Below are 27,112 nucleotides of genomic sequence, written 5' to 3' on the forward strand. Positions count from 1 at the left end.
AGCTCTCTGATAAGTAGTATTTATCATGAATCTTTGATTCCTCATGCTGTTCCTCTGGGATGACATTAATGTACCATTTCTCCACGGCTCCTACTTAACTCAACCAGTCTCTGCTACAAACAGGATTTTCACCTCTGGCCTGTGAAATTTCTTGAATTATCTGATAAGGGACAGTTTCAGCCATGATCACAGCAGGTCCAGGATTCTGCCCAAACATTATAATAAAATGTGGGTCAACTGCACTATACGCAGTAGTGTGAAGTAAGATAAGGGTTTTACTGAAACTTCTTTACAGAGACATATAAAAGTTGATAAGAGCTTCATCATTCAGTAGAAGCACACTCATCTCATGCAATCAAAATCATCAGAAGTGATTTTACAGAAACGAGTATGTATTTTTAAAAAGTTATATTTAACTAAGGTCTAGCACCAGACAAAAAATGAGTATTTAAGAAAGTGAGACAGCAGCACATTTTAAAAACCAACAGTAATAATTAGCACACACTAGCTTATATTTTCAAAGCATTTTATAAACACATGTATTAATTAAGCCTCACAACACCCTTGTGAGATAATTATGTACTGTTAGTCCCATGTTAGAGGTAGGGAAACGAGAATGGAGCAAGTATGACCTGCTCACCACTATGCATGCCAAATCCAGGTACAGAACACCAGATTTTCCATTTTTTTGCCATATGTGGTCTGCTCTCTTAAAAGATGCTGGTCTTTAATTTAAATTTGTTTCCTCTTATTCCTTTTAAGAAACCTGTACTCATTTCAGTCTGATCTGAAAAGGTACTCCCCGAGAGCTATTCATAGAATCATAGAATGATTTGGGTTGGAAAGAACCTTAAAGATCATCCAGTTCCAACTCACCTGCCATGGGCAGGGACACCTTTCACTAGACCAGGTTGCTCAGAGCTCCATCCAACCTGGCCTTGAGCACTTCCAGGGATGGGGCACCCATAGCTTCTCTCTGGGCAACCCGTGCCAGTGCTTCACCACCCTCACAATAAAGAATTTCTTCCTAATATCTAAGCGTAAACCTACCCTCTTTCAGTTTAAAGCCATTCCTCCCTGTTGTACTACTACGTCATCATCATGGCTAGGCTTCGCGAACGAAGATTTGGGAAGGCTCTATCCACATTTGTTGCACGCTGGTGGCTTATGAGGCCAATACGTGACAGACATATCCGATTGCAAAAGGCACAGCAGAAAGACTCCTTAGGTGGTATATTCTGCAAGACACGGTTCTTTCTGTGTTGCCTTTTCTCCTCAAGGGTGATCCTGCGTGCGTTCTCAAAGGAGACAGCTGCGTTATAGATGGTGTGTCTCCGGACCTCCCGATTGGAGGCCAGAGTAGACCAGTTATGTTGATCAATATGGCCAAGGCTGAGATGTTGTTTCAGGAAGTCCTTGTATCTTTTCTTCGGGGCTCCTCTCATGCGGCAGCCGGTGGCAAGTTCACCGTAAAGCAAGATCTTAGGGAGGTGGTGGTCCTTCATCCTGGAGACGTGCCCTGCCCAACGCAGATGTGTTCTCATCAACATGGCCTCAATACTTGTGACTGCTGCTTGCTCTAGAACAGATGTATTGGTCACATAATCTGACCAGTGGATGTTTAGGATTGTACGGAGGCAGCGTTGATGGAACCGTTCTAGGAGACACAGGTGGTGGCGGTAGATGACCCATGATTCGGAACCATACAAGAGAGTAGACAACACTATGGCTTTGTAAACACTGATCTTGGTGCTTTTCTTCAAGTGTTTATTACGCCATACTCTTTTGTGGAGTTTTCCAAAAGCACTATATGCCTTTGCTAACCTGTTGTCTATCTCTCCGTCAATCTTGCCATCCGAGGAAATGAGGCTACCTAGGTAATTAAACTACTATGTGCTCTTGTAAAAAGTCCCTCTCCAGCTCTCCTGTAGCCCCTTCTAGGTACTGAAAGGCTGCAATAAGGTCTCTCCAGAGACTTCTCCAGGCTGAACAACTCTCTCAGTCTGTCTCTATAAGATAGATGTTCCAGCCCTCTGATCATCTTTGTAGCCCTTCTCTGGACACACTCTATTATGTTGGGGGCCCCAGAGCTGGATGCAGTACTCCACATGGGTCTCACGAGAGCAGAATAGAAGGGAGGATCACCTCCCTTGACCTACTGGTCATGCCTCTTTTGATGCAGCCCAGGATGGGGTTGGCTTTCTGGAGAAGTTATCAACACATTCCAGGAACCTCCTGAATTGCTTATGCCCTGCTGTGTTGTCCTTCCAATAGATATGGGGATGGTTGAAGTCTCCCATGACTACCAAGGCTTGTGAACACAAGGCTGCTTTTATCTGTCTATATACAGCTTCATCCACTCAATCTTCCTGGTTGGGCGATCTGTAGCAGACCTCCACCATAATGTCACCTGTCTCTGCCCTCCCTTAATCCTGACCCATAAACTCTTGGTTGACTCCTCATCCATCCCTAGGCTGAGCTCCATGAACTCCAGCCAGAGCTCCATGCACTCCAGCCAGTCATTGACACAGAAGGTGAGACACCTCCATGCCTGTTCTTCTTAAACAGCCTGTATCCTTCCAACACTCCAGTCATAGGAGTCATCCCACCCTGTCTCTGTAATGCCAACAAGATCACAGCCCTGCAGGCATGTGCACACTATTCAAGACAGACAAGTAGAATTAGGAAAGAACATTTCTATAAATTGTGTGTTGCTGGAAGCTGTTTAACAAAAGACTTGGCATGGGTGCTTCCATACTGCCAGAGTCAGTGTTACTTCTCATCAGGCACCTGCCACGAGGAAACTTGCTCAGGCCTATCTGCAATGCTGATACACCTCAGAATCTGCAAAAAAGTAAGCTTTCTTTGCCAGTTCCAAACAAGAAATCTCTCTCTGGCAGGGGGTCTTCTCTAAGAAGAACTCATATGAGTACAACTGCACTGAAAACAAAGAAAGATTTTTATCAAGAGACTCTAAAGGTGAAGTCAAGGGCACAAATTTATGTCAGAAAGTGTGGAAAAGTTCATATATTGCGCTCTGTGCTGAGAGATGGTCTGCAGGCATCAAGTACCCTGGAGGCTTGAGGAAAATAATTCTCCATAGTCACTTTGAGAAGACAAGTTCCCTTAGTATATCACTCTTGCACTGAACTAGTGAATGACAGACTAGGATTAAAAATTCCAAACCATCTGAAAGTTCAAGTCAATGGATCTAACTGTCAAATTTAACTCTATAAAAATGTCAAATCTGGCAGATCTACTGCTACGTGTTTGCAAACCCAGACCCAGGTGTTAGTGAAGGCATAGAGATAAAAATAGTCCTTTCATCTTCAGTTACATATGTTCATTAGACACTATCCAGAGTTCAGGGAGTTAGTTTCACGACAGCTCAATCTGAAGATCCTCCCCATACTTTCGGATTAGCTTCATGTGGTTATGATCCACTGACCATTGCTCTGGGAGGTGCTTGGGCTGCATACTGTCCAAAAAGTGCTGCCGCCAGCGTCTTTCCAACTGCATAAGGGAGCGCAGGCCTCCTTTAGCAAAACACTGCACCACCTTCAGTCCATGTGGCATGTAGCTCTCATTGCAGATCCTGCCAAGACATAAGCAGAGTTTAGGTTCACGCAAGCCCACTGTCAGATTCTAGATCTGTCTCCAGTGAACAGCAAGACACTGAAGATACTTTCAGCTGCAGAGTTTAATTACAGACACATGGTAAGCTAACCAAGAGGGAGAGTTTTAAGCTCTGCTTCAATGCCAGACTGCTTTCCAGAACACAGTTACACTGTGAAGCTGGTTTCTCTGAACTGAGAGTGTTCTTCTTTGACAGCAACACTAAACAAAGCTCTTTAGGTCCATTACATGCTCCTTAGGATATAGACTGCAAATTTCTCAAGGCAAGAACTGTATGACCCTCCAGATCCTGCCACTGAATTCTCTGCCTGGATAGATTCTGAGTTATAACATTGGCATATTACAAATAACAGTGAGCATAAAAAGGAGAAAATACCAATTTCATGCAGATAGAGATTAGATACTCATTAAGAAAAGGTATTTGGGGAGGCTTTGAGAAAGTGAAGAATTCCGATATAATTGTCCTTCAACCTCTCTTCCTGATCTGTCCTTCAAAAGAAGTATAAAGTGTTGGAGGGGAAGATGAAGAGCAAGAACAGAAGATGCTGGAAGAGGAAGGGAAAGAGGGGAAGAAACAAGAGCTGCAGTTCACAGATCACTGCTGGGTTGCGGGGAGAAGCATGTAAACAAAACCAAAACCAGTAAGAAATGCAATATAAATTACCAAAATCTGACACCTACTGATGGGCTTGTTATACCTGGTTTCCAGACCAGCTGCTTCCTGGAGCATCTCTGGTGTGACTGCCTCTGTGTTAAAGAAGTCCTTGATGCTTTGCAGAAGCTCTGCCCTTCGGGGGTCAGGCAGGCTGTCCGCATTCAGCAGGGCTCGCGCTCCCGAGCGCACTTGCCTGCGCAGAGGGTCCTCCAGCAGACGCACACCTTCCTCGGAGCCGATGGGGGCACCAAACTCCTCAGCCAGCTGCTGCTTGAGATGGTTGTCATAGTAATTGGAAATGGCATGGCAGGATGTGCAGAGTAGGAGCACATCATGGGAGTTGTGGTCCTTCATCTGGATGGGGAAGTGTCTTCGGTATTCGTGAGGAACAACATTCTTCCTAGAGAAGACAAAACAGACAGTTCATTACATTTGTCTGGAGCTGCTACTCCTCAGTTACTCCTCTTCCTGGTCTAGAAAGTGTTACCTAAAACTTAAAGTCTAGGAAAACAAAGATTACCAGGATCAAGATCTTAGTACAGCAAGACATTATTTTGATTCTTTTTATTTGTAGTTGTCTCTAGAGATTTTCTGCATTTCTCTTTTTTCCCCTTCCAAAGATTCATCCCTTTCAATCAAAAAGAAAAAGATTCATACTGTAAAAAAAAATAAAGTAATGCTCTATGAGAAGTATATTTCTCAACTAATCAGTAGCAGCTGCAAAGACAAAAATCTTGTTCCTTTTGACCTCATGAGCTTCAGGCTCACCTAAACCTTTCAAAAATATAAGGATTAATTAGTAGAAGGACTAGAACAACTATTTTCAGAAGAGGACGCCACCTGAACAGTGTGTGTCAGCACACTGCTGCCCCCCTCATTCAAACTGGAGCATATACATGTTCCATGAGAGCTTTGCTCTTCCTAGGATCGATATCACCTTCCCCTCAGAGAAAAGGCCGGTCTCTTCACTTTCAAACTTGCCCAGTCACATACAGCTACAGAGCATTCAAATAGTGACAGCCCATCCAGGACATGAATAGGCATAATGTTTCAGGTCACTAACCAAGCTATGGATGCCAAACTAGATGCAGACCTCAGTTCTGTTTTAAAAGATGCAGTTTTTCCCTATCCACTAAACAACTCACCGGATATAGGATTCTCGCTTGCCACATACAACACACAGGTTTTCTTTGACTGTCAGATAATAATCAACTTGAGACTCAGGACGTCCGGAAGGCTCAAACCGCAGCTTCACAACAAAGGGGTCTGTGCTAACTAGCTCTAAAAGGGTAAAGGCAAAGAGAGAATATTCAAAACAAATTTGAATTTGAAAGCTTAAATAACAATGCTACAATGTAAGAGTCATCCTAGCAAATCCCAAACAGTATTTCCAATAAGAGAGGATACAAAACATTCATGCTCCATTATCTAAAAAACAAAGAAGAGAAGAGAGGAGAGAAGACAAGTTGTATTTCAAATACCACCCGAAAATCTGGTATGCCTACCTCCAATCCCCTTGTCCAGATACCACTGAGCCTTCTTGCGATCACAAGTGCACAGGGGTTGTCCATCTGGTGCATGCAGGAAGCAGTTGTCATACAGTGGAGATTTTCTGTGAAACAAGGACAGCATTACAGCAACTATGATAACATGCCAAAAAACCCCAGAGCTCTCTGTAGCCATTGGTGCCACATTCCAATTCACACAGCCTCCTCCAAATCACAGGAGTGCCCCTAAACACACACTTGAGGCTGCTGAGACTGCACAGGCTGCTGGTAATGGAAGCAGTACATCTAAAACTTACCTAGCATTTACTAACTCTAAGCTATCTTTGCTCTCCTGCTGCCAACAGAATTGTAACTCTGAACCCCAATTTTCAAGAGATGCCATCAATTATGACAGCCTTTAAAAAAAATTAAATTAGAAAACAAAAGAAAATTGAAGTCACAAAGGATGATGAGCCAAGAGTAAGCTCAAAGAGAGTGTCAACTTACTGGCGAGGTAGTTTCAAGGACTGGCTGCCTAAGGCTGTATTTAAAACCTTTATTAAGAAAAATTTTCTAAAACTTAGTGTGAATAGCAATTACTTCACTTACCTAAGAGAAATGCTCCAAAAAGTCTCCAAAAGTTGGGGACTCAAACACATGAGTCCATGAGAACAACAAAGCTGAGCTGAGGCCCTCAAAAACAGGCCCCAACCTGTGGTAGGGACAAGAATTTCTGGTGGAGCAGTCTCTGGTGGTTTGCGGCAGTGTGTGGAAGGGCACTGTTTTGGAGAAAGTGTTTCCATACTCTGCCAATCTCCTTCAAACAAAACTGAAGAGTGGACAGATCGGGCTTAGAGAGGACCTAGTTGGAACTGGCCAGACACATCACAATACACTGAGGAAAAGTTTCCTTTCTTCTCTCCACCAAGATTGTATAAGCTGTAGTCAGCAGAGCTCTACCAGCTAAAAGGTTGATTCACAGGCTATATAATCTGACAGAAGGATTTGTTCTGAGGTCCATGAGGGGAAAAAAACCCAACAGAACAATGATACACGAGGTCCCTTCCACTGAGCAGTTCAACAGCTCAACTTAGTCACCATGACAATTTCAGTACATGCCAACTTTAAATTAATAAACATTAAACCTAAACAGACTTAAACAGAAAGGAAGAGTGGAAAATTACTTTTGAAACCACATCCAGTGTTACTACAGACCAGAGTCACACTGCTGTAAATACTATAAAAAACATTGAGTCTACAGATCTCTCAAGAAGTCAAGCGCAGTTAAAAACAAAAAATAAATAAACAAATATGGGGAGATCTCAATTTAACTCGGAAAGCAATTTTGTTTAAATTTTAATCCTCCCCTGAGACGCAGTACTCCTGTTTTGCATGACACAGCCTCCCAATAAAAAATTAAAAAAAAAACCTGGAAGGACTTGCTACATAAAACACAACACTGTTAATGACTGCTAATGAAATCAATATTATTGACTACATTAAGATGTCTCCATTGCCAATCCAATAAACTTAAAAAGGAGAAAACAAATACTAAAATGTCTGGCTTTCTTTCCCAATGATAATTACATACAATTTTAGTTCATATATCCAGTGACAAATTTTATTAGACTGTATCCCAACAAAAGCAAACATACTAGCTCCCCACATCTTCCACTGCACTGCTCTTAAAGAGACTTCTCCAACTAGTTTTGAACTCTCATTAGCAAAAGCCCATAAGAATTTAGGATCCACTCCCAAAAATCACCTGCAAAGACAGTGATCCTGAATCCAGCAACAGCTGCCTCTGCAAGTCCAAAGTAGTACCATTCCCTCCTCTCTCTCCCAGGCCAACACAGAGGGGCTACAACAGACTGTTCCTTCCTGTGCCCTCTGGTACCTCAGCTTTCATCTCTGCTCAGTACCCTGCCATCTCTGTGGCCATAGTGACATGGGACAGCAAAGTACAAACAGCAATCCACAAGGCAGATCCTGATAAAAGGACAAGCTCTATGCAGTTGCCACCTTTTCCCTGGAGGAGAAAAGGCACAGCTGTTTAGGCAGCAGAATCATAGAATATGCTGACTTGGAAGGGACCCATCAGGATCATTGAGTCCAACTCCTGGCCCTGTGCAGGACACCCCAGGAATAACACCTCCTGCTGGGACTCTTCTCTCTGGCTAATGCTTCCACAGGAGAAGGAAGGGTAAAAGTGGAAGACAACATTTTAACTTGCTCATGACTTAGTACAGATCCAAATGCTGCCCCGCTTCTAATACCTAGAGAGAAATGAGGAACACAGAAACAGGATCTGGCTCCCATGACTGTTAGGTCCTGCATTTCCTTTCTAGCTCATATTACCCACTTTGTTTAATGAATAGAGCAGGAGGCAACATTCAAAGTTTTCCATCTGCAGTGCAAAGAGTAAAGTGTGCTCATATACTTACCGTGCAGAATATCCCACACCCAGAGGCTTTCGCTTCTGCCTCCGTGGATCTCTCACTTGATGATTGCCAGAGGGCTGGCCATTCACCCAAGATTTCCGATTCTTTGTTTTCTGAGGGGAGTGTCCATCTCCACTCTTCTCCTCTCCTGTGCTGCCACTCTTTCTTCCTCTAAATGGGATATCCACCAAGCCCCGGCATTTACCCAATGCTTTTTCCCAAGCAGCGACAGAGTTTTCACCTTCAGATGTAGCAGGGAGGCCAGCAAATCCCAGCAAATGGAGGAACAGAGCCACTGAGACCTGGGCATCCCTAGCAGCATAGAGAATCTGCAGAAAAGCACAGACATCTAGATGCGGACAAACAGCAAATACTGCCAAACATTATTAGTCTTCAACACTTGGTACAGTAAAGCCAGAAGCTGCATTAATTTCCTTTTGAAGTTCAAAGTTTTGCCAGTTGAGTGCCACTGTCATAACATCACCACACCCCACATTTTTAGGGTCAGTCAGACTTGAAGTACTCATGGGTGCCCCCAGGAAGTGCAAGGGAGTGAAAAAATTCAGATCAGCCAGGCCCTAAAACACCCTCCTACCCCACCAAGCCCTCCCCTGGCTACGAATATTCAGCGTGGTTCTTTGTCCTGTCACTCCCTCTACTGGTCACTGATATCGCAGACATCTGCAGCTTGACTAAAGAAACTGAGCAATCAGGGAAACTATAATGCTCTAAAGAAGGTTTCCAGTGTCTGCACTGACTGCTACAGAATGAAGAAAAGAACGTAAGAAAAAGGTGAGGTTTTGGAAACACTTCTTCCAGGGATCTTGCCTTATAGCTCTTTCAGGACTAAAGGAAAACAACAGTCAAGTATCCAGGGAGAACAGTAGAAAAGGAAAAGAATAGAAATGCAGGTAGAGAGCCTGAAATTAACTTTAGACCACAGTCACACATAAGGTTTTGAGGCAGACCTTGAAGGGGTTCAGATCTCCCTGTGGTAAAGCCTCTTTTTCTACTAAGAAGGTTACTTTTCCTCCCAAAACACCAAAATGAAGTGGAAGACACACCTGATCTTGTGCCAGTTCTTCTGCCTCCCAGTTGCTGCAACGCACATGAGGAGATTTGTCAAGTGGGCAGTTCAGGACTTTTTCAGCTAAAGACTTAAGGCTAAGGCAGTTGTGAAGTAGATCCTTCCTTCGGTTTAACAAAGAAAGTGAAACAAACATATTAAAAATTAAAGTATACACTCATATAAATTCAGATGGCCTCATAGACCCTGAACCTGCCAGAGCATAATGCACATGATGCATGACTCCCAAACAGCAGAGAGCTTCCTGTCAGCTTTAAAGGCCCTCTCCCTCCCCTCTATTAAAATGTCCTTTCTAGATTTAGTAATTATCTTGTGTCTGCAATATGCAAAACAGTCAAGGCTGAAGTGTTTGCCTCTGAAATACTCACTTCTGAACTAAAGAGTTCCATCATAAAGTGATGGACCGCCAGCCCTAGGGATTCACGAGGAACCAAAGAGCCAGGAATGACTCAGAGGAATGCTGGCCACTAGAGACAAGAAGTCCATCCTCAGTGATAAAAAGGCACTATCAGGTCAGCCAACCCATGGCCCAGATCACTAATACCACACCTAGACATCCATATAACTGTACATGAAGAATACAGGCAAGTAAAACATTTTGTTTTAGGAAGAATGAAGGATAAAAAAATGGCATCATAATTGTAACCTTTCCACAGAAACATTTTTATTAAAAGAGAAAATTAGAACAGGTTTATTTAGTAATTTTTCAAGAAATCTTGAAATTCAGCAGTTCTACTTACATGCTCTGGGCACATGCAGCCCACACTTCTAGGCATTCAAACATCTGCTGACACAGTGATCACTTTCACTGCATTACATCACTGTGCTTGGACTTCTTAAAAGCTGAAGCATGATACTCAGAAAAGTGCATAAGGGTATTGCATGAGAAGACTAACAGACACAATTAGCAAATGAAATCCTCATGAAGATTTCATTTCCATTAAGACCACAGAATAGAGGCATGACATGGTCTTGGGCTGCAGCTGTCAATGCCCATTCTCTAAGTCACCCTGAGAACTTCAGACTGATATCATTCAGCATATGCAAATTACTTTAAAAATATTTCCAACTCAAATGATGCCTCCAACAGAGCTGCCTCTGTCTTCAGGCACTTACCGCTGTCTCATGGCTAAATACCGCAGATCCACACTCCCTTTGACTGGAAGGCCATAATCATGAAGCAGCTTGCAAGCATCTTCCCAGCATCCAACCCCAACTTTCAACACAGTACTATCTGCCATGATGTCCAACAGGGTCTTTGGGAGAGTCTGTCCACTGGCAACAAGCCTGGGCAACCGAACAAGAATGCAGAGGCCACTGGAAGAAGCCATCTGTAGCAGGGATACAGGATTTGCTCTTCCCTCCACAGATACCTGTAATGAAATAAAGAACGAGGAGTCCAGGTTACAGTATTATTAGTAATGCGGGAGCTGGAGCAAATTGCAAAAGAGGCCACTGAAGACAGGAAATACTCATCAGTCAAATGTTGTTACGTCTCTAAAATTTCACTGCAAATTATGTGATCTGTTTCACAGTATTACAGTGGCAAGCTACTTCTTGCCACACTCCTACAAGAGCATCTTTCCCCTTTTCGTCCTTCCCCCTCATAGCTGAGCTGGTGAAAGAAATCAGACACATTTCTTAATCCACATCAGCACAAAGCCACCCACTACATATATATATATATATTTATATATATATGTATGTATGTTTACAGCAAATTCATTGTTTAACTGTGGCCTGCAGTAATGACTGTGGGGTGAATAAATTTCCAGCCAAAACAATGGCAAAGACAGGCTTTATAAATGGCTTAAAGCCTGTTTTGAGAGATCAGACATGCAAATGTACAAGGAAAAGAGGAACTTTACTTTCTGGTTGTCCCGGTGAGTTTTATCTACGTATCAGTATTATCCTTCTTTTTGGATTTATTATACTTAAGATATTGTTTCTTAAAAATGTGGCCGGATTTAAAATAGTGTAAACCCAAGCTACTTCTAGTAAATTACCTTCAAAGAGCTAGTACACAAAACACATAATGCTATATTTAGTCATACAATTATCACTATATTTAGTAAAGTCGATTTACCACAGGAGCTCAGTAAATAGTTAATTAAAAACATAGCATACTTAAAGGTAAGAGCAATCAAAATTAGCAGCTATTTCACTGCTATCAGGATAGACAATCCCACAGGCAGTTTCAACAGTCCTAGAAAATCCATTTAAACAAAGGAATCACCCCACCCTCACTATTGCAATTTGCAATCTAAAGGAGAGGCGCTTCTTGATCACTCACCCACTCGCAATCAATTCCAAGCACCGGCCACTTCTCCAGCTCCTTCTTCAGCAATGGTTCAACACGATTCCACTCCTCTTGCTCTGAAACTATCACTATGTCTGCACCAAGGGTCCTCTCTACCCAGGAAAAGGTGGGAGATCTGAAGAAGGAAAGCACCTCCTTATCCTCTGTCTTAATGAGTTTCTCATCTCCCGACTTTATAGCTGCTTCTTCTTGCTGACTACTATGGCATGCTTTTCCTTTCCGACGTTGGGTTGCTTTCCACAAAACCAGGCCTCCCACTGCAACACCCAGCAGGGTCGCCAATGTTATTGTCACTGTTGTTTGCTTGGGCATTTTTTTTAATTTCCTTTTCTATCCCTTCACTTCACCCACACAAAACGGCATTGTAGGATTTCATCATGGCCTGCAAAGAAAAATGAGAGCTGGAAATTAAGGACAACTTAACGAAATGTGTTTAGAGATATTAAATACATGCAATGGTATACATAGCAAGGTCCTAGCCACAACTTGTGATCCTGACAGAAGAAGGACCCACTTAGACTGGGGGGTCTGGGGACAGACCACTGCAGTTGTGGATTGAGCAGTAACAGGAGACTGAATGCTGCTGTTGACTACACCACGGAAAACCTTAAAGGGAATGCATTAATTTATACTGGTGGAACTGGATGCTTCCACAAACTCTGATATTCCAAAAATAAACTAGTCATGGTTATTACCAACACCTTTTAGTCCAGTTTGGAACTAGATCAACCTAAACAAGGGCAAGATGGAATTGCTGCAGAATAAGCATGTCGGTTCATGCATTAGTAAACAATAGGCATTTGTCCATTACATTCACATCCATACTAGGGTCAAATGGCTCTTCAGGCATTGAAAAGCTCTAAAGAAGCAGCATCTATTCATAACCCTCTATCACATAAAAGCTTGGTACCCCTTCAGTAAACTGAAATCAATCCTGCCCCTGCATCCCCACCTTCCCAACCCACCGCGTAGTTTCTAAAGGGCTGCCCTGACGCACTCTCCCCACACAAGCAGAAGTTCTGGTGTCGGTGCTGCTACAGCTCTGCAGAACCGCTGTCAGAACCCCGATCACGGGCCGGGCACCTGCCTAAACGCCTGCGAAGTGACAGTAATTCCCTCCCGCCTCTTAAACAGAGCGAGAAGGCTGAACACAAGCAGGGCCACGCGCCCTTACAGCCCCTCCCGCCTGTGATCCCAGGCAGCCCCTCGTGCGGATGCCCCATCCCGCCGGGGCAGGGAAGCCCCGATGAGACAACACGGACCCTGCCCAGCCCGGGGGCAGCGGTGCCAAGGTCGGGGGCCCGATCCGAACGCTCCTGCGGGCCGGCCCAGGGCTCCAGGGCAAAGGCGCTGCCCGCCTTAGGCTCGCCCGGGGATATCCCGGGAAGAGGCCCGGACGCCGCTCCGGCACGGAGGGAGCAGGCGGGAGGCCGCGGGCGCACCGGACCGCGTACCGGGCCACTTGCGGGCGCGGCCGCCCCCGGGACGCGCGGAGCAGCCTCTCCCCCCCGCGCCCGGCCCCGCCGCCCGCCCGCGGGCCTCGCTGGGCGCCCACCGACCCGCTCGCTGCCTGCGTCTCGCGGAACGGCTGCGTCCGGCGGCAGGAACCCCCCGCGGGGCAGTCGCCACACGCACCGGGAGGCTTAGAGCGGCGGACGCTTCCTCTGTGCCGGCGGGGCGGGCGCCGCCATGTTGTACGGTAGCTGGTGTTGGGGCGGCTGTGTACCTGGACAGGCGTCAGCGTGCCTTCAGCCGGGGCAGCGAGCACTGGCAAAAATACTGAAAAGCGAGCTCTTTTCAGGAGAGTGAAAAGAGCGGCTTGTTGTCTGAGATTAGGAGGGCTCGAGGAGCGAGCCGCAGCGGGGCAGTGGAAGCCACCCGACCCGGAGGACAGGGGAGCCCCTCGGGCAGCAGGGACCAGAGAGAACGGGAAGAACAAAGGCAGCCAGGAAAATAAATAGGAATGCGTAGCCACCTCGAAGTGGCAAACTGGAAGAAAACAAAGAGGGGGGAAATCGAGCGGTAAGTATCAAGAAGTTAACAGAGGAATAATCATGAGAATTGTTCCTCCCTTGCGTGTGGAAAAATACGACCGTTAGAAACGTGACACTGCAAAACAGGGACAATGAGTATTCAGGCAGCTGCTATGGTCAGGGTTATGATCATCAAGTTTTGAGGCCATCATTGTCAAAAAGCAAACACGTTTCCAGACCAAATTCTGTTGCAAATTAAAGGATCTGAGCACCCAATTTCTTACAATTCCTTTACAATTCCAAATATTTCCCAATTTTTGTGCTGTTAGAATTCCAGCTAGCAGTGTCTGTTTGAAGCAGACATTAAACCCACAAGAAAGATTGCTTTAACAATTTGACAGCATCAAATGTTGCTTTAACTTTGCTACTTATAATCATCAGAGAAGGAGGATCTCCCTAGCAAAGACTTGGCATTGAGCAGACACATTATCCAAGGAGTGCAACAAAGCAGCTAATGGCTGACATCAGGGAAAATCTCTGTAGAAGCAGTATTTTTTTTCCATCTGTAAGTGAATGCTCAATCTTTATTGTCCCCCTTCTTATTTCTTAACTCAAGAATGCTGTATGGACCTATTGATAGCACAAAAGGAACACAAATGATTTCCAGAAGAGCCCTTTTCTGAGCAAATAAGGCCCTCCCCTTAATCAGAAAGAAGATGACAAGGCTATTAAAGGTTGAGCAGGTACTGTTCTAAGGACCTGGTCTAAGCCAACATGGTGTGACCATGTCAGGTCTCACTGGTGGTGGGGTCACACCAGCGAAGTTTGTTTTCCATTGACTTGTATCTGTATTTTGAGCGCACAAATGCTTTATACTTCAGAGTTACAGCTTCTGTATAATAAGTGTTTCTGCAAAGCATCTCAGTCCTCCTCTACAGTGAAGAGATTTTTATCCATTTTTTATGTTAATCCACTAGGGGTTACAAAGCATTGCAATCTCGCACATCTTGTCACTGGTTCATTCTCCTCAACAGGGAAGGTCTGCATCTGCCTTACAGTCACGACCTGGACACAGCCTCTCCATCCATCCCCTATGCTCCAATGCACCAGACAGCTGACCAGCTGAAATGGAGGTCACCAAGCAGGAGCCAGCACTACTCTGAAGCTCCTCACACAACTTGTGCTCAGAAGAAAAGTGCATCACATGGATGCTCAGGAGAGAAAACTAGAGGGGTCTGGCTGTAACTGAGTTTCTGTAGTCGGGTGGACATGTTCTGCCTCCTTCTTTCCCTCTCTCTTCCCTTCACACCTCCCACCCTCCAAGGTATAATGCTTTGTTCTGTTTGTTCACTGTAGTCTAGCATAAACCTGGATGGCCACTTGGAAGGATAGTCCCAGATTTCCTGTTGTACCGTGATTTGACTGCTCGCTCCCTGCTTCCTTGCTCCAGCACCCACATTTCTGTAATGATGGGTCAGAGAATCCGGAGACTAATCTGGCTGTAAACGAGTTCAAGGGAAAAAGGTAACACCTGGGGACTTGTTTAAACAACAGACTTGTTTAAGGCCCAGGTGACTGGAAGGAGACCTAAGAAGATGGTTTGTCTGGGTTCCAGGATGCAGGTCCCTTGTTGTGGGGCAGGTAAGGCATTCTTAAGAGAACTCTCTCAAAGCTCAAGATGAGCTCAGAATACCAAACAAATCTGCAAAGATTGTTTGTAGCCAGACCCATTTTTAATAAACTGGCATCCACACAAAATTTTGAAATAGGCCAGTTTTTCCTTTTACAAATTTTTTACTTTAGTTTCTAAAGTAATAGAAGTTTAAGTGTACAGTTACAATAGATAAAAAAGCAATAAAATACCGCAACATTTATTACATAATAAAAGTCTAAAAGAGAAGATGCTAGCTTTTCTCCAAGTAACAGGACTGTATCCCTGGTTGCATTTAAAGCATTTATTTTTCATGTCATCACTGACATTAGAGAGTCCCGTAAACCATAAGTATCTTTAACAGCTTGTCTTGCTATGTACATAGCCATTTATTCAAGTATAAAGATTGAATTAAAAATAAATGAAAGCAACTGATGCATGAGTGTACTCTGGCAAAAAAAAAACAACAACAAAACAAGTTCCCAATACCTGATGGGGGCATTGCTGAGAGAAGGTAACCAAGTGAGTAAACACCAACTGCTGGCTTAGCCTTATGTATAAGAAATCTGTTACAGCAGGTAACTGGAAGCCTTTACATGGTAAATAGCAAGATTTACTTTTCTGTTTCTGTAGCATAATCTGAGATCTCTGCAGAGGTCTCTGTCAAAGGACTCAATTTTAGCCTGATTTCTTAAGGAAAGAAGGCTTATGCAATTACAATGTCTGTTGGTATTTCTGTCTGTGGGTCCCATTATTTCCCACACTTTCCTTGCCAAGAAAGCATGTTTAAACCATTGCTCAATTCCATCTAAATTTGTACAAAAGTAACTTAAATGAAGTGAAAAGCCAAATCGATGAAACAGGTCGTAATAAAGCTGTCACTGATAAAATGACAAGCATGTGCAGACACTGCATATACATATGAGAATGCACACAGCAGTGGCACATCAGGACAAGTCCATAGGAAACCAGGCTTCACTTGTTCTGCTGATCACAGAAAAAAAAAAATTATTTTTATAATTATATTAGCTCATCCTTTAGGAGGGAGAAGACCAGGGTAAATGACTCAGTGTTCAAAGGAAAATCAATGATTGTGGAATATCAAAGGAAAGAGGCTCCAGTCAAGACTAAATTGCTGGTAGCAGAAAATGAGCAGAGAGCTCATTGTCCCCAGTACCTACTGTCTCCAGTAGCTCATTAATAACACTCTCTTTGGGGCCCCATCCCAAGCTACAAAAGAGAACCGAACTCGCATTTCAACTCCTTGTGTGATTTATCTTTCTCCTGTCGATGCTAGTAACCCCGTACCTACATGTGCAAACAAGCCATTTTGAGCAAGGTTTGTTTTAAGAGGGTTGATACTGGGGAGGCAGTAGGATTTCTTCTTTCCTCAAGAAGTCAGAATGAGATCAGTTTCAATCAACTGTGAAGCTACATCCTACAGGTGGAGTTTCACACTGCAACAAGGTGGATAGAAGGTTTAGCTTCTGTTGAAAAGGCAGTTCTGCTCCCCTCTTCTACCTGTTGGCATTCTTCTACAGCCTCACTTCTGCAAACGCTGGTGGCCAGTTTGATTCAAGGAATTAAGCGAGTGGAAAGCTAGCACAGAAAAAAATTGGAGATTTCTCATGGTTTAACTCCTTGTAGTAACTTACCATACAGCCAGACCTCAGTGAAACTACATCCTAAGCCAAAAGATGAGTCAGTGGTTGCTCACTGCAGGAATCTGCCAAAGTTTGCAGGGTTTGCAAAGAATTTGAAAAAAACACTCTCAGAGGTATGTAAGCTGCCAGATCCCATGAGGATGAGCTGTATTAGCGTCGATCATCATCAATGTATTTTTCTTAATTGCCAAATCTTTTCACTATTTATGTAGAAGCTAATTCCATTTCTTGAAGAGCACTTAACTTATCCCAGTGGTTCAGCCCAGAAGGCACATTCAGTCAGCCTCACAGTTTATGGCTGCTAAGTGTATATCCCCCCCCACTCCCAAAACTCAGCTCTCATCTGGGCACTCCAGACTAGCCTGTGCTGATTTTGGCGTTCATTGGGACACTTTCATGAGTCAAATATACATTTGAGAGAACAATCCTTGTTCTTTCTATCTTTCTGGTCCATGAAATTAGTAAGCAAAAGGAAAAAAGCCTAGAAGCCATCACATTTTCACTAGAAGGAATAACACAAGGACAATTATTTTTAAAAAATTATATGGCTAAAATATGATACAGTCTTCTTGGTTTACCCTCCATTTGTTTCTATTTGCCTTCAAAAAAAAAAATAAATAAATTAATAAAAGCCTTGACTCTGCTCCACTTTCCTAAGTGTATGCTCCCTCTCTCTGACTCAGTCCACAGACATCCAACTATAAGTGCCCAAACTTCTCAGTTTCCGCTCCAGATTAACCAAAGCCATTCAAAAGTTCAGCAGAACTCAAAAAAGTGTATTTAAAGCTCATTCTCTCTAACCTGACACAATCGACCATGCTTCACTTACTTTTCTTTTTACCTATTTAAGCCTTCCAAGTGTTTGACAGCCTCTCAGAGAGCTGTATCCTTGGTCTTCTCCTTTTATGGTCTCGTATTATCTCTGAGTTATCTCATCTGAAATACAAATAAATTAATATCTCTCTGCAGATGATTTGTGGATCTGCTCCTTTCCCCAGAGCTATCTCTCTCTATCCAAGCTCAAATCATACTCTTTTTCTCTCTTCTGTGGATAACTAGCAGGAAGTTAGAGCTTATCAGAGCTAGAACTCTTCCCTGAAAGCCCTCTTATTATCTGCATTGTGTGTATGTGTGGATAGCATTTACCTGCCATTCAAGCTTGTTTGTCAACTGTCAGGTCTGACTGAAACCTCTTTGTAGATCCTAGCACCCAGGATACATATTTCTATATGGTAGCTCCAAGACAAAGTCCTTTGATCCATCCATGCAGCTAAAAGCCTTGTTTAGTTCTCTTGGTGACATACATAGAGTGCCCTGATACGTCTCCCTACAGCATTAACCAACACAGCTCATAACACAACAGCCATGGACTGCTCTAAATGTCATGATCTGACAATAGAGTAAAGCTGACCATAGGCCTCCTATTAATAATCAAATATACCACAGACATCAAATGGAAATGACTACTGGAATTTAACTCATTCTACCAATTCAAATTTGTTCGGAAAAAATGTTGAAGGGATAACTTTGTACCAGCAGATATTAAAGCCAGATCAGTTATTGCCAGTCCTTCCAGAGGCAGAACAAAAACTCTGTAGCATGGACAGAAGATACTGTGAAAGCAATGTGACACCGTGTCCATACCTGATCCAGATCAATTTAGTACTGCTGGGAGACTGGACTATGCACAGCCTTGGAATAAGCAAATCTGAAACTGCAACCCAAGATTGTTTAGGTAGATCATCTTCATCACTTCCCTATTTGAAGCATTTTCCTAGTTCCCTCTTTGGTATTGCATGAAACATTATTTACTTACCTTCATTTCCAAGGGCATCTACAACAAGTCTACAACTCTGTTAATTGTCTCTCATTTCCTTTCCAGTTGACTTCTCTCCTCTACTGCTTATTTGTTGAAATTCCAAACAACACATTTTTGGGGGGCTTTATTTCATGGTGGTTTTGAGGTATGGAGGAGACTATAATCATCCTGCAGAACTAAGCTGCCCAAGAAGCGTGTACAAACAAACCCTGACTTCGTCTGCCCATTAAGTCTGTCCAGGCTCAATCCAGTTTAGTCTGTACCGTTCCATCTCAGTACAGCACCCCACCTGCTAACATGTCCCACCCAACAGCAATTTGATGAAGTTAGATCTGTTTGAGTAACTACTGTCAGTGCCTTGATTCCATTCCAAGCTGCAGAAGGTTCCTACTAAAGCAGACAAAGATGCTTCATTGGTGCTACTTCAGCATGACTCAGGACAACAGTGTATGTGTTCTGGAGAGTAACAGCACTCTGGCATTTTCAAAGGAAGATGTTACCAGTATAGACTATGAAAATTTCCTTAGGTGTTATATTCAAAATTAATTCAAACAAAGGAATCAGAGAGTGAAAAAAATGCTTACAAATTTGGTTTTTAAACTGATATGGTCATGTGAGAGAATATTTCATTGAGCAGTACAGATTGGCAATCTGCTATTATTTTTCTGTCTTCTTTAAGCTGACTTCCAGCCCAAAGAGCTCAGCAGCGTCTGCAAAGCAGGATGTTAAACGCTGCAGGGCTGCTTCTGTGGGGGCGACAAGGGCAGCATCATCAGCATAGAGCAGTTCCTGGACCAGATGGTTTAAGGTCTTAGTGTGGGCCTTCAGTAGCCTTAGGTTGAAAAGGCTTCCATCAGTACGGTATCAAATGTAGGTACCGTCCTTATATGGATCTGAATCATGGGTCATCTACCACCACCACCTGCAACTCCTAGAATGCTTTCATCAACGCTGTCTCTGTACAATCCTAAACATCCACTGGTCAGATTATGTGACCAATACATCTGTTCTAGAACAAGCAGCAGTCACAAGTATTGAGGCCATGTTGCTGAGAACACAGCTGCGCTGGGCAGGACACGTCTCAAGGATGAAGGACCACCGCCTCCCTGAGATCTTGCTTTATGGTGAACTTGCCACCGGCTGCCGCATGAGAGGAGCCCTGAAGAGAAGATACAAGGACTCCCTGAAACAATATCTCAGCTTTGACCATATTGATCAACATAACTGGTCTACTCTGGCCTCCAATCAGGAGGTCTGGAGACACACCATCTATAACGCTGCTGATGCTTTTGAGAAAGCATGCAGGATCACTCTTGAGGAGAAAAGACAACGCAGAAAGATTTGTGCCTTGCAGAATATACCACCTAAGGAGTCTTTCTGCTGTGCCTTTTGCAACCGGACGTGCCTGTCTCGTATTGACCTTTTTAGCCACCAGTGCGCTTGTAACAAACATGGGTAGAGCCCTCCCCAAATCTTCGTTCGCAAAGCCCAGCCATGATGATGAAAAGTAAGGCTATAGTGTTGTCAAGTAAAAGGCATGGTTTATAGGATTTCATGTTCTTTCTGTAATCTTAACCAGGAAGAAAGCCAAAGCACTGAACTGACTTTCTATAATGAAATAATTTTAATTTCTACAGAAAAACTGTCACTGGAACATGGCAGAAGTCTAATAGTACTCAGTAATGTTGCCATATCACAGTTTATGTCAGGAAGGGTCTTTCTGTTTGCTTGTATTAAAGTTTAGAGATTCCTAATTCCCAGACGGTGCAGTGGCACACAAAGATGGCTGGGACTGTCAAGCTAATTCCTCACCTTCCAAAATCTGTATCTCCCCAAGATACTGGTGCCAGTTCACCCATGCCTCATTCCTATGGGGAAATGCAGACCTGAAAGTTTCAAGCTGCTGACTTTGTGCGCAGAGAGTGTTCAGTCAGACATTGCAAGGTGGGACTGGGAGCTCTGTGCAGCACCTCACGGACATCACTCTTTGAATGACACTCCTGTTGTCTGACATGGCATCAGATATTACATGTGAGGTACAGGGTCTTGTGAAAGACAAAAGATTTTTTTTTCCCCAGAAACATAAAGGTTGGAATGTTGTTTAATAGCGGACATCAGATCAGTTCCACCTATTTAGCTGGCTGTCTTTTGAGTTTTAGTTGATACTGGAGGGTAAGAGAAGAAAATTCTTCTATATTTCCAACAGTCTTCTGGGACTGCAGGGGAGTCTACTCACTTGGGATGGGCAACCCTCCTGTTTTCAGGAAGGAGCAGGAAGCAAGCAGTAAAACCTCTGACAGCCTCATAAAAACTATCATAGAGAAAACATCAAAAAAAAACCCTAAACAAAATGAATTCTAAAGCCGTAATGTTTTGGATTCCCGCAGAAATCATTCAGCATTTACACAGGACAAGCCTCACTGCAAACCGCGCCCGCACTTGGGGTATTTTCCCCCTCATGTTCCCTCCGGTGCGTTGACCGCAGGACCCCACGGCGGGCGGGCCGGCCGGAGCTCCGGAAGGCTCCTTTCCCATTCACCGCGATCAGGGACGACGTCCGTTCGCGGGAGCACCTGCCCGCCCGCCGCCACCTCCCTGCCAGCCGCGGGGCCGCAGGCGGCAGCCAGAGCCCCGAGTGAGGGCTGCCGAGTGACGAGTGTGCCCGGCCCCCGCAGGTCCTCCGAGTGACGAGTGTGCCCATGTCCCCGCAGATCCCCGGAGCGGCGAACGTTAACGTCCCTCCCGCAGGTCCTGGGAGTGGCGAACACGTCCTTCCCTCCAAAGGTTCCCGGCGAGTGCGTCCATCTCCCCGCAAGCCCCTGGAGTGGCGACCGTGTCCTACTCTCCGCAGGTCCCTGGAGTGGTGACCGTGCCCGTCCCCCACACGCCCCCGGAGTGGCGAACGTTAACGTCCCCGCAGCTCCTCGGGGTGGCGAGTGCGCCCGTCCCGCCGCGCCGCTCCAGGAGCGAGTTAACCGGCGGCGGCGCCACGCTAGAGCCGGGCCGAGAGGCGCGGGCTGCAGCTGAGGATCAGCTGCTGAGGGGAGCGGGGAGGAGCCAGCGGGATCAGGAAGCGGCGGAGTGTCTAACACCTCTCTGCCATGGCTGGCTAAAGAAAAATCATCATAACCATAACAAGGGGGGAAGCGGGGGAGGGGAGGCGGCGGCGGGGGAAGGGGCGGCGGGGGAAGGAGCGGCGGGGAGCGGCGCAGGCGGCAGCATGAGGAGGAGAGGCAGCCGGGGGGGCAGCATGCGGTCGGTGGTGGGGTTCCTGTCCCAGCGGGGCTTGGAGGGGGACCCCCTGCTCACCCAAGACTTCCAGCGAAGACGCCTGCGGGGCTGCAGGAACCTCTACAAGAAGGACCTCCTGGGCCACTTCGGCTGTGTCAATGCCATTGAATTCTCCAACAATGGAGGCCAGTGGCTGGTCTCAGGTAAAGCCAACGCTCCTGTCCCTCGCCCCCTCCCGCCACCCCCTCCCCAGGAAGCATCTTCCTGCCCGGCCGCCTCTCCCGCGGCCCGGGGGGAGGGGAGCCGCGGTGGCGCTGCTCAGAGACGTTTCCCAAATCCACCGGTGCCCGGGAATGATGTTTTCCCAACTAGGGATCTAAAATGGTTGACAGGTTTTAAATTCTACTATTATCGGGGAGGGGGGAGCCCTGGACAAAGTTTTTACTAGAGTGTTTCCCGGGCGCTGGGGCTGGAAGCTGGGGGTGCCCTTTTATTTGATGGCTCGCTTGTCTTTCCCCATATAAGGGGATTTTCTTATTTTCGGGGGGACGACGACGGAGACGAAACCACCCCGCGGCGCGCATTGTGGGCGCCGGGTGACATTTGTCAGCGCCGTGCCCCGGGTCGGGGGTCAGCGATCGCTGCCGGGGGCGGGCGGCGGCCCCGAGTTTGGCCGGGGGAGCTGCAGTCCCGCTCAGCATCGGGCGGGGAACTGGATCTGTTTAATCGAGGGTCTGGTCACTTTGGGGCCACCCCACCACATCTTTTGGGGGAGGGGAGTCGGGTTTTGTTTTGTTTCTCCTCCCTCCCCTTGCAGGGCGCATTTGGGGAGGGGAAGAATTATATCTGTGGTGATGTTTTTTGACTTCGTGTCCCCCCTGTTGCTTGCCCGGGGCTGAGGGACCCATGGTTGGGAGATGCTGTCAGTTAGGAGGGAGGCGAGGGCTTGCCATCAGCTGCGACACCGAGGACGGGGAAAGGCTCTGTACCCCCAGCCAGGGAGGGGCTGCGGGGCTCGCTGGCCGGCCGCCTCCCCCCACCCCAGCAGCGCTTGGCGCAGGTGCCTCTTCCTTCTTCCCCGTCTCCGGGCTCGGAGGGGCGGCGGGGGAAGGAGGCAACTTGAGGCCGGGGCCTGGCCGGGCGCTGCAGGCCGCGCTCTCCTTGGGCGGCTCTTAGCGACAGGCCGGGGAATCGCGGGCCGATCCTGCCGGCGGCGCCCCGGGGGCTCCGGCGCTGAGGGGCCGCGGCGCCCTTCTCCCGCCGAACCCGAAGCCCCTGCGCCCCGCTGCGAGGGGCAGAACCCTTCGGGTGGGGGGGAGAGAGCTGCCGGTCCGGGAGGGACCGCCCGTGCCGCACCGCCCCGGGCAGGGCCAGGCCGCCCAGTGCGGTGTCCATCGCAGGCCGCGGTCGGGGGCCGTCTTGTCCCGGCCGCCCCTCACCCCCAGGGGGAACGAGCTGGAAGGAGCGGCCTGCCTTCCCTCTCCCGCCGGCTGGGGTTGGGGCTGCCGGCAGCTTCCTCCCCCGGGGCCGGGCAGCAGCGGGAAAGGCCCACTCCCGGTCGTATGGAGTGGCTGCCCTCGGGGGAATCGCAGAGCTCCCTGGCACAAGGCCGTGGCAGCTTTGTTGAGCGTGGTCCCTCCGCTTGCAGGAGGGTGATGGCCTGGTTACCAACCACGGGGTGGAGGAGGGGCGAGAGGGCCTCGGCTTTGCCTGGCCACCCTGTAAATAGCGACAGAGGCTACTAAGGAACGTGATGGGGGTATGGCTGAGCGGGCAGCTTACTGCCTTCTTGTGGTGTCTGGGCAGAGGTGGACTGTATCACACAAAGGTATCAGTATTAACTGCAGAAATAACACGAGGATTCAATAAAAAGTTATTATGACTGGTTACTTTTAAGCAAGGACAGAATAGAAACACTGCATAAACATAGAGTGGAAGGTGATACACTGAAATCTTCCTAAATTTAACATTCTTACCTGAAGTAATTTACAAGCATAAGTCCAGGGGTTTCTGGAATGTGTGTCCATGAAGGGTCTTAGTGTTACTGTCGGAGATTCTTTTATCTTTATGCACATGCAACTTATGAGATAGGCATCCATTTATCTTGTGAGTATACATGTGTATACATGCACACATATATATGTATATAAATGTGTATTGGAAGGGAATGCTGATTCACCTATTCTAAAGTTCCCATTTGTGCTAGAGTTGGCATGCCAGTTTGCACTGGTCCTTCTTCAGTAGAAAATAGAGCATTGTATTTCTACTTATAAAGTGCTACAGAGAATTCAAGTGTAACTATTGTTTCTTTTTTATTTTCCATAATAAGTGATGGAAACAACATCAGTATTTTCTGTTCTTCTTGCTCTAGAAGGCTTTAGGAGATACTTCAGGTCTTGTCATATCATCAGTGCACTTACCTATGTTGACATCCATTCTTTAGGTAGAAGCATAAAAAGTTGAGGACTGGAACGGACTTTTAAGAATTAATTTTGTCCAAACTGCCTGAGTCAAGGTAGGTGCAGTGAGAGAATGGAGGCAGATTTCCCAGCTATTGGGCATCTAAAGAAGCATACTTAAAAGGAAGGCTTTCAAACAATGTCCAGATTTCAATTTCCTAACTTCTCGTAAGGCTTCAGAGTGTTCAAAGGGGGTAAGCTTTTCCTCCATATGTAGATAAATGAATAGCAAGCAAGGAGATAAATGGTAGCAAGCAAGTGAAAAAAAAAAGGCTTAATTTACATGTATTAGCAGTGCACATATTTGGAGTAGTCAAGAACAGGCTACCTTAAGCATGACCTTGTGTTGATGCCCTGAGAAAATGAAGAACTCTAATTATGGTAACTTCTTAACAAATGTTCATGTTATCTGTGACCATAAGATTTAGAATGTTTTATGTGCCATAGGAACAGCAAGCAGGTGCTCTGTGGTTCAGTCAAAACCAAGAAATTAAAAGTCAAAAGATTTATGAATAGTCTTAAATTTCATGTCATTATAAGACCAAGCTTCATTAAAATTACACTCAAAAGACTCCTTTTTAAGGTCATACTTGATCTTGAAGCTCTGAGAAATAGCAACAGCAGGAAAAAAGCAATGATGAGAGCTCAGATGAAAGGTAAAGGAAGGGTATAAGCTGCCTCTACTCTGAAGTTTTGTAGAAGAGTTGCTTTACAAGACTTCCAAATGCAGATAAAGCCTTAGAATAGATGTCATGTGGGTCTCTCTTCCCTCAAAATAGTCAGCGTGCTGAGGTAAGGATGAGATGTTAGATGCTTCCATCTGTGCTTACAGCAGCTAAGAGAGTTAACAGGGATACTGGAATGTGTGAAAAGGGAGAGTGCAAGCAGTCTTTTCAGTTGTTCAGTGTTAAGTAATATCTATATTCTTAATCTAAAGAAGTCTGCTTTGGCTAATTGACTTGTTAACAACTTAGACCTTGTTAGAGATGGTTGAAATGCAGCTGGTACAGTGCATTGGTAGTGGCTATGCTGATGCCATTGAAATGCTAGCCTGCATCCAAATTAGTGCTGTTCTCATCACTATTGGCTGGAATGCTTTCCTTAGGTATGTGTCCCACCTTTTTTTTTTTTTTTTTTAAATCTATCTCCCAGAAGCAAATCTGTAAGGCTAACGATTACTGTTTCAGTAAACAATTTAAACTGCTTAAACAGAGTTTATATTACAGTTCCAGATAATTTTCCTGCTAGGATTTTGGAGAGAACTTCAGTGAAGACAAGCCTTGGCAGGCCTTCTGAAAGCATGTTTGAAACTTTTAGGTGTCTTCTTCAAATCTTGTATTGGAAAGTGCACATTTAATAGTCATTAAATTTGTCCGTAACCATATTTTCAAGTAAAAAAGTTGAGATCTACAAGTTGAGCTGGGGGGCAGTTTGTAGGCTTTTGCTGTGCCTGTGTGAAACTCAACAGTGTCACTTTATAGAGGGGGAGAAAGAGAGAGAGATTAATAGTTTGGGACATGAGTGCTAGAAGAGACAGACATAAGGACAAGAATTTAAAAAAAATTAAATAAATGGAATGAGGAGGTGGACACTCAGGAGAAGATGCAGTGTAACAAGTAGAAAAGGCCTATCTGTAGAATGACACAAGGGAAGAGGAAAGCTTAACATATAAGAAATGTGTAAGTGGGTTGAAATTGGTTAAAACTTGTTGCTGGATAGAGTTGAAAGATTTTATTGGGCAAAATGTGTCTTTGCAATGCTTCATTTACTAGATGGTGTTTTTTTCTTTTAACAGTTTGAGAAACACATGACCGTCCATGCATGGAAATTAAAATCACCATGCAATGGTGTGCATCTGACTTCTTCCCTCACATTTGCCAAGCATCTCCTTCTGCAATTTAACTTCTTGAAAATCAACTTTACTTGGTCTGTGTAATAGACTGTCTGTCTCCCATCCTCAGGTTTGGTGGATATGTTTTCCTATTTGTTTATCTTTCATTTTTCATGCCTGCTATCTCTTACAAACATGAGTATCTTTCTCAGAACCTCCCACTTTTTTGCTGACTTTAAACTGCACTTTCAAGATAACTTCTGGGAAGTACTGTAATCTGAGGCTTACTTAATCCATGCCAGCATTCCTTTTCTCTTGGCTTTTTTCCCCTCCTACCAGATAATGCAAAAATTAATAGCTGTTCTATGATCGTAAATTTGTGAGGATGCAAGAAAGTATTGGAAATTGATCTGTCATTTAGTTGCTGTGTAAATCTGAAGGAGCATGGGCCTAAAAGAAGGGAACAAGGTGACTTTAGCAAAGGTAGTGGAATATTACTTCTGAATAAGGGGATTGTGTATCAAGTATGTTTTAAAGAGGAACACCTTTGATTTTAATCTCATTGTATCCTACAGAATTCTGTGTAAGGAAGGATCTTACGTCAAGTTACTACATCATGTTTTAATTAATTTCTGAGAAATTATAAAATTTCTCAGGAAAGATATCAGGATAAGGCAGCAATAATTTCAGAGGATAGGAGTTGAATTTCAAGTTAATTAAGATACATCACATGGAAAAAAATATCATGTGTTTTGATAGGGACAAGTGCAAACTACATCATGTGAGTAAAAATGGTCAACTCTACAAATACACTATGGCAACTAGGCCATAGTCATAGAGAAGAGGATCCAAATGCAA

The 27,112-nt window shown here is 45.1% G+C and overlaps 2 protein-coding genes and 1 long non-coding RNA gene across 10 annotated transcripts in view; 2 read left to right on the top strand and 1 right to left on the bottom strand.

Moving 5' to 3' along the window:
• Positions 1-393: 393 nt before the first annotated feature.
• EXD2 (exonuclease 3'-5' domain containing 2) lies at positions 394-22,143 on the bottom strand. 7 transcript variants are annotated; one of them, XM_064658338.1, is made up of 9 exons: positions 22,043-22,143; positions 11,600-12,008; positions 10,423-10,679; positions 9,284-9,410; positions 8,223-8,548; positions 5,797-5,903; positions 5,437-5,572; positions 4,335-4,691; positions 394-3,595 (listed from the first exon to the last, which is right to left on the bottom strand). In XM_064658338.1, the coding sequence occupies exons 2-9, from the start codon at positions 11,936-11,938 to the stop codon at positions 3,379-3,381; spliced, it is 1,866 nt and encodes a 621-aa protein (XP_064514408.1). In that variant the 5' UTR covers positions 11,939-12,008; positions 22,043-22,143; the 3' UTR covers positions 394-3,378. The 7 variants fall into 7 exon arrangements, with proteins under 7 accessions (XP_064514408.1, XP_064514405.1, XP_064514403.1 ...); XM_064658335.1 differs by lacking the exon at positions 22,043-22,143 and adding an exon at positions 13,353-13,457; XM_064658333.1 differs by lacking the exon at positions 22,043-22,143 and adding an exon at positions 13,262-13,355.
• Positions 13,556-15,685, top strand: LOC135415883 (uncharacterized). The gene is made up of 2 exons (XR_010431321.1): positions 13,556-13,648; positions 14,634-15,685. It is a non-coding gene; the product is annotated as an uncharacterized LOC135415883 (long non-coding RNA).
• DCAF5 (DDB1 and CUL4 associated factor 5) overlaps positions 21,937-27,112 on the top strand; it is a 70,445-nt gene continuing 65,269 nt past the window's right edge. Inside the window, exon 1 of one of the 2 annotated variants that reach the window (XM_064658322.1) lies at positions 21,937-22,167. In XM_064658322.1, the coding sequence (XP_064514392.1) occupies positions 21,954-22,167 (214 nt within the window). In that variant the 5' untranslated portion in view covers positions 21,937-21,953. Of the gene's footprint in view, positions 22,168-22,561; positions 23,025-27,112 lie in introns of those variants that run through there. The other variant, XM_064658323.1, reaches the window with a different exon arrangement.

The sequence above is a fragment of the Pseudopipra pipra genome, chromosome 6, assembly GCF_036250125.1.
Source record: "Pseudopipra pipra isolate bDixPip1 chromosome 6, bDixPip1.hap1, whole genome shotgun sequence".
NCBI lineage: Eukaryota > Metazoa > Chordata > Aves > Passeriformes > Pipridae > Pseudopipra > Pseudopipra pipra.

What these genes read in the sequence shown, in the direction of transcription:
- EXD2 (XM_064658338.1), bottom strand. Translation starts at nt 11,938, where the DNA reads ATGCCCAAGCAAACAACAGTGACAATAACATTGGCGACCCTGCTGGGT. An exon ending in AAGAACTGGCACAAGATCAG is followed by an intron (nt 8,549 to 9,283) that starts GTGTGTCTTCCA and finishes GCTTTTCTGCAG; the next exon opens with ATTCTCTATGCTGCTAGGGA. An exon ending in GCAGCTGGTCTGGAAACCAG is followed by an intron (nt 3,596 to 4,334) that starts GTATAACAAGCC and finishes ATGTCTTGGCAG; the next exon opens with GATCTGCAATGAGAGCTACA.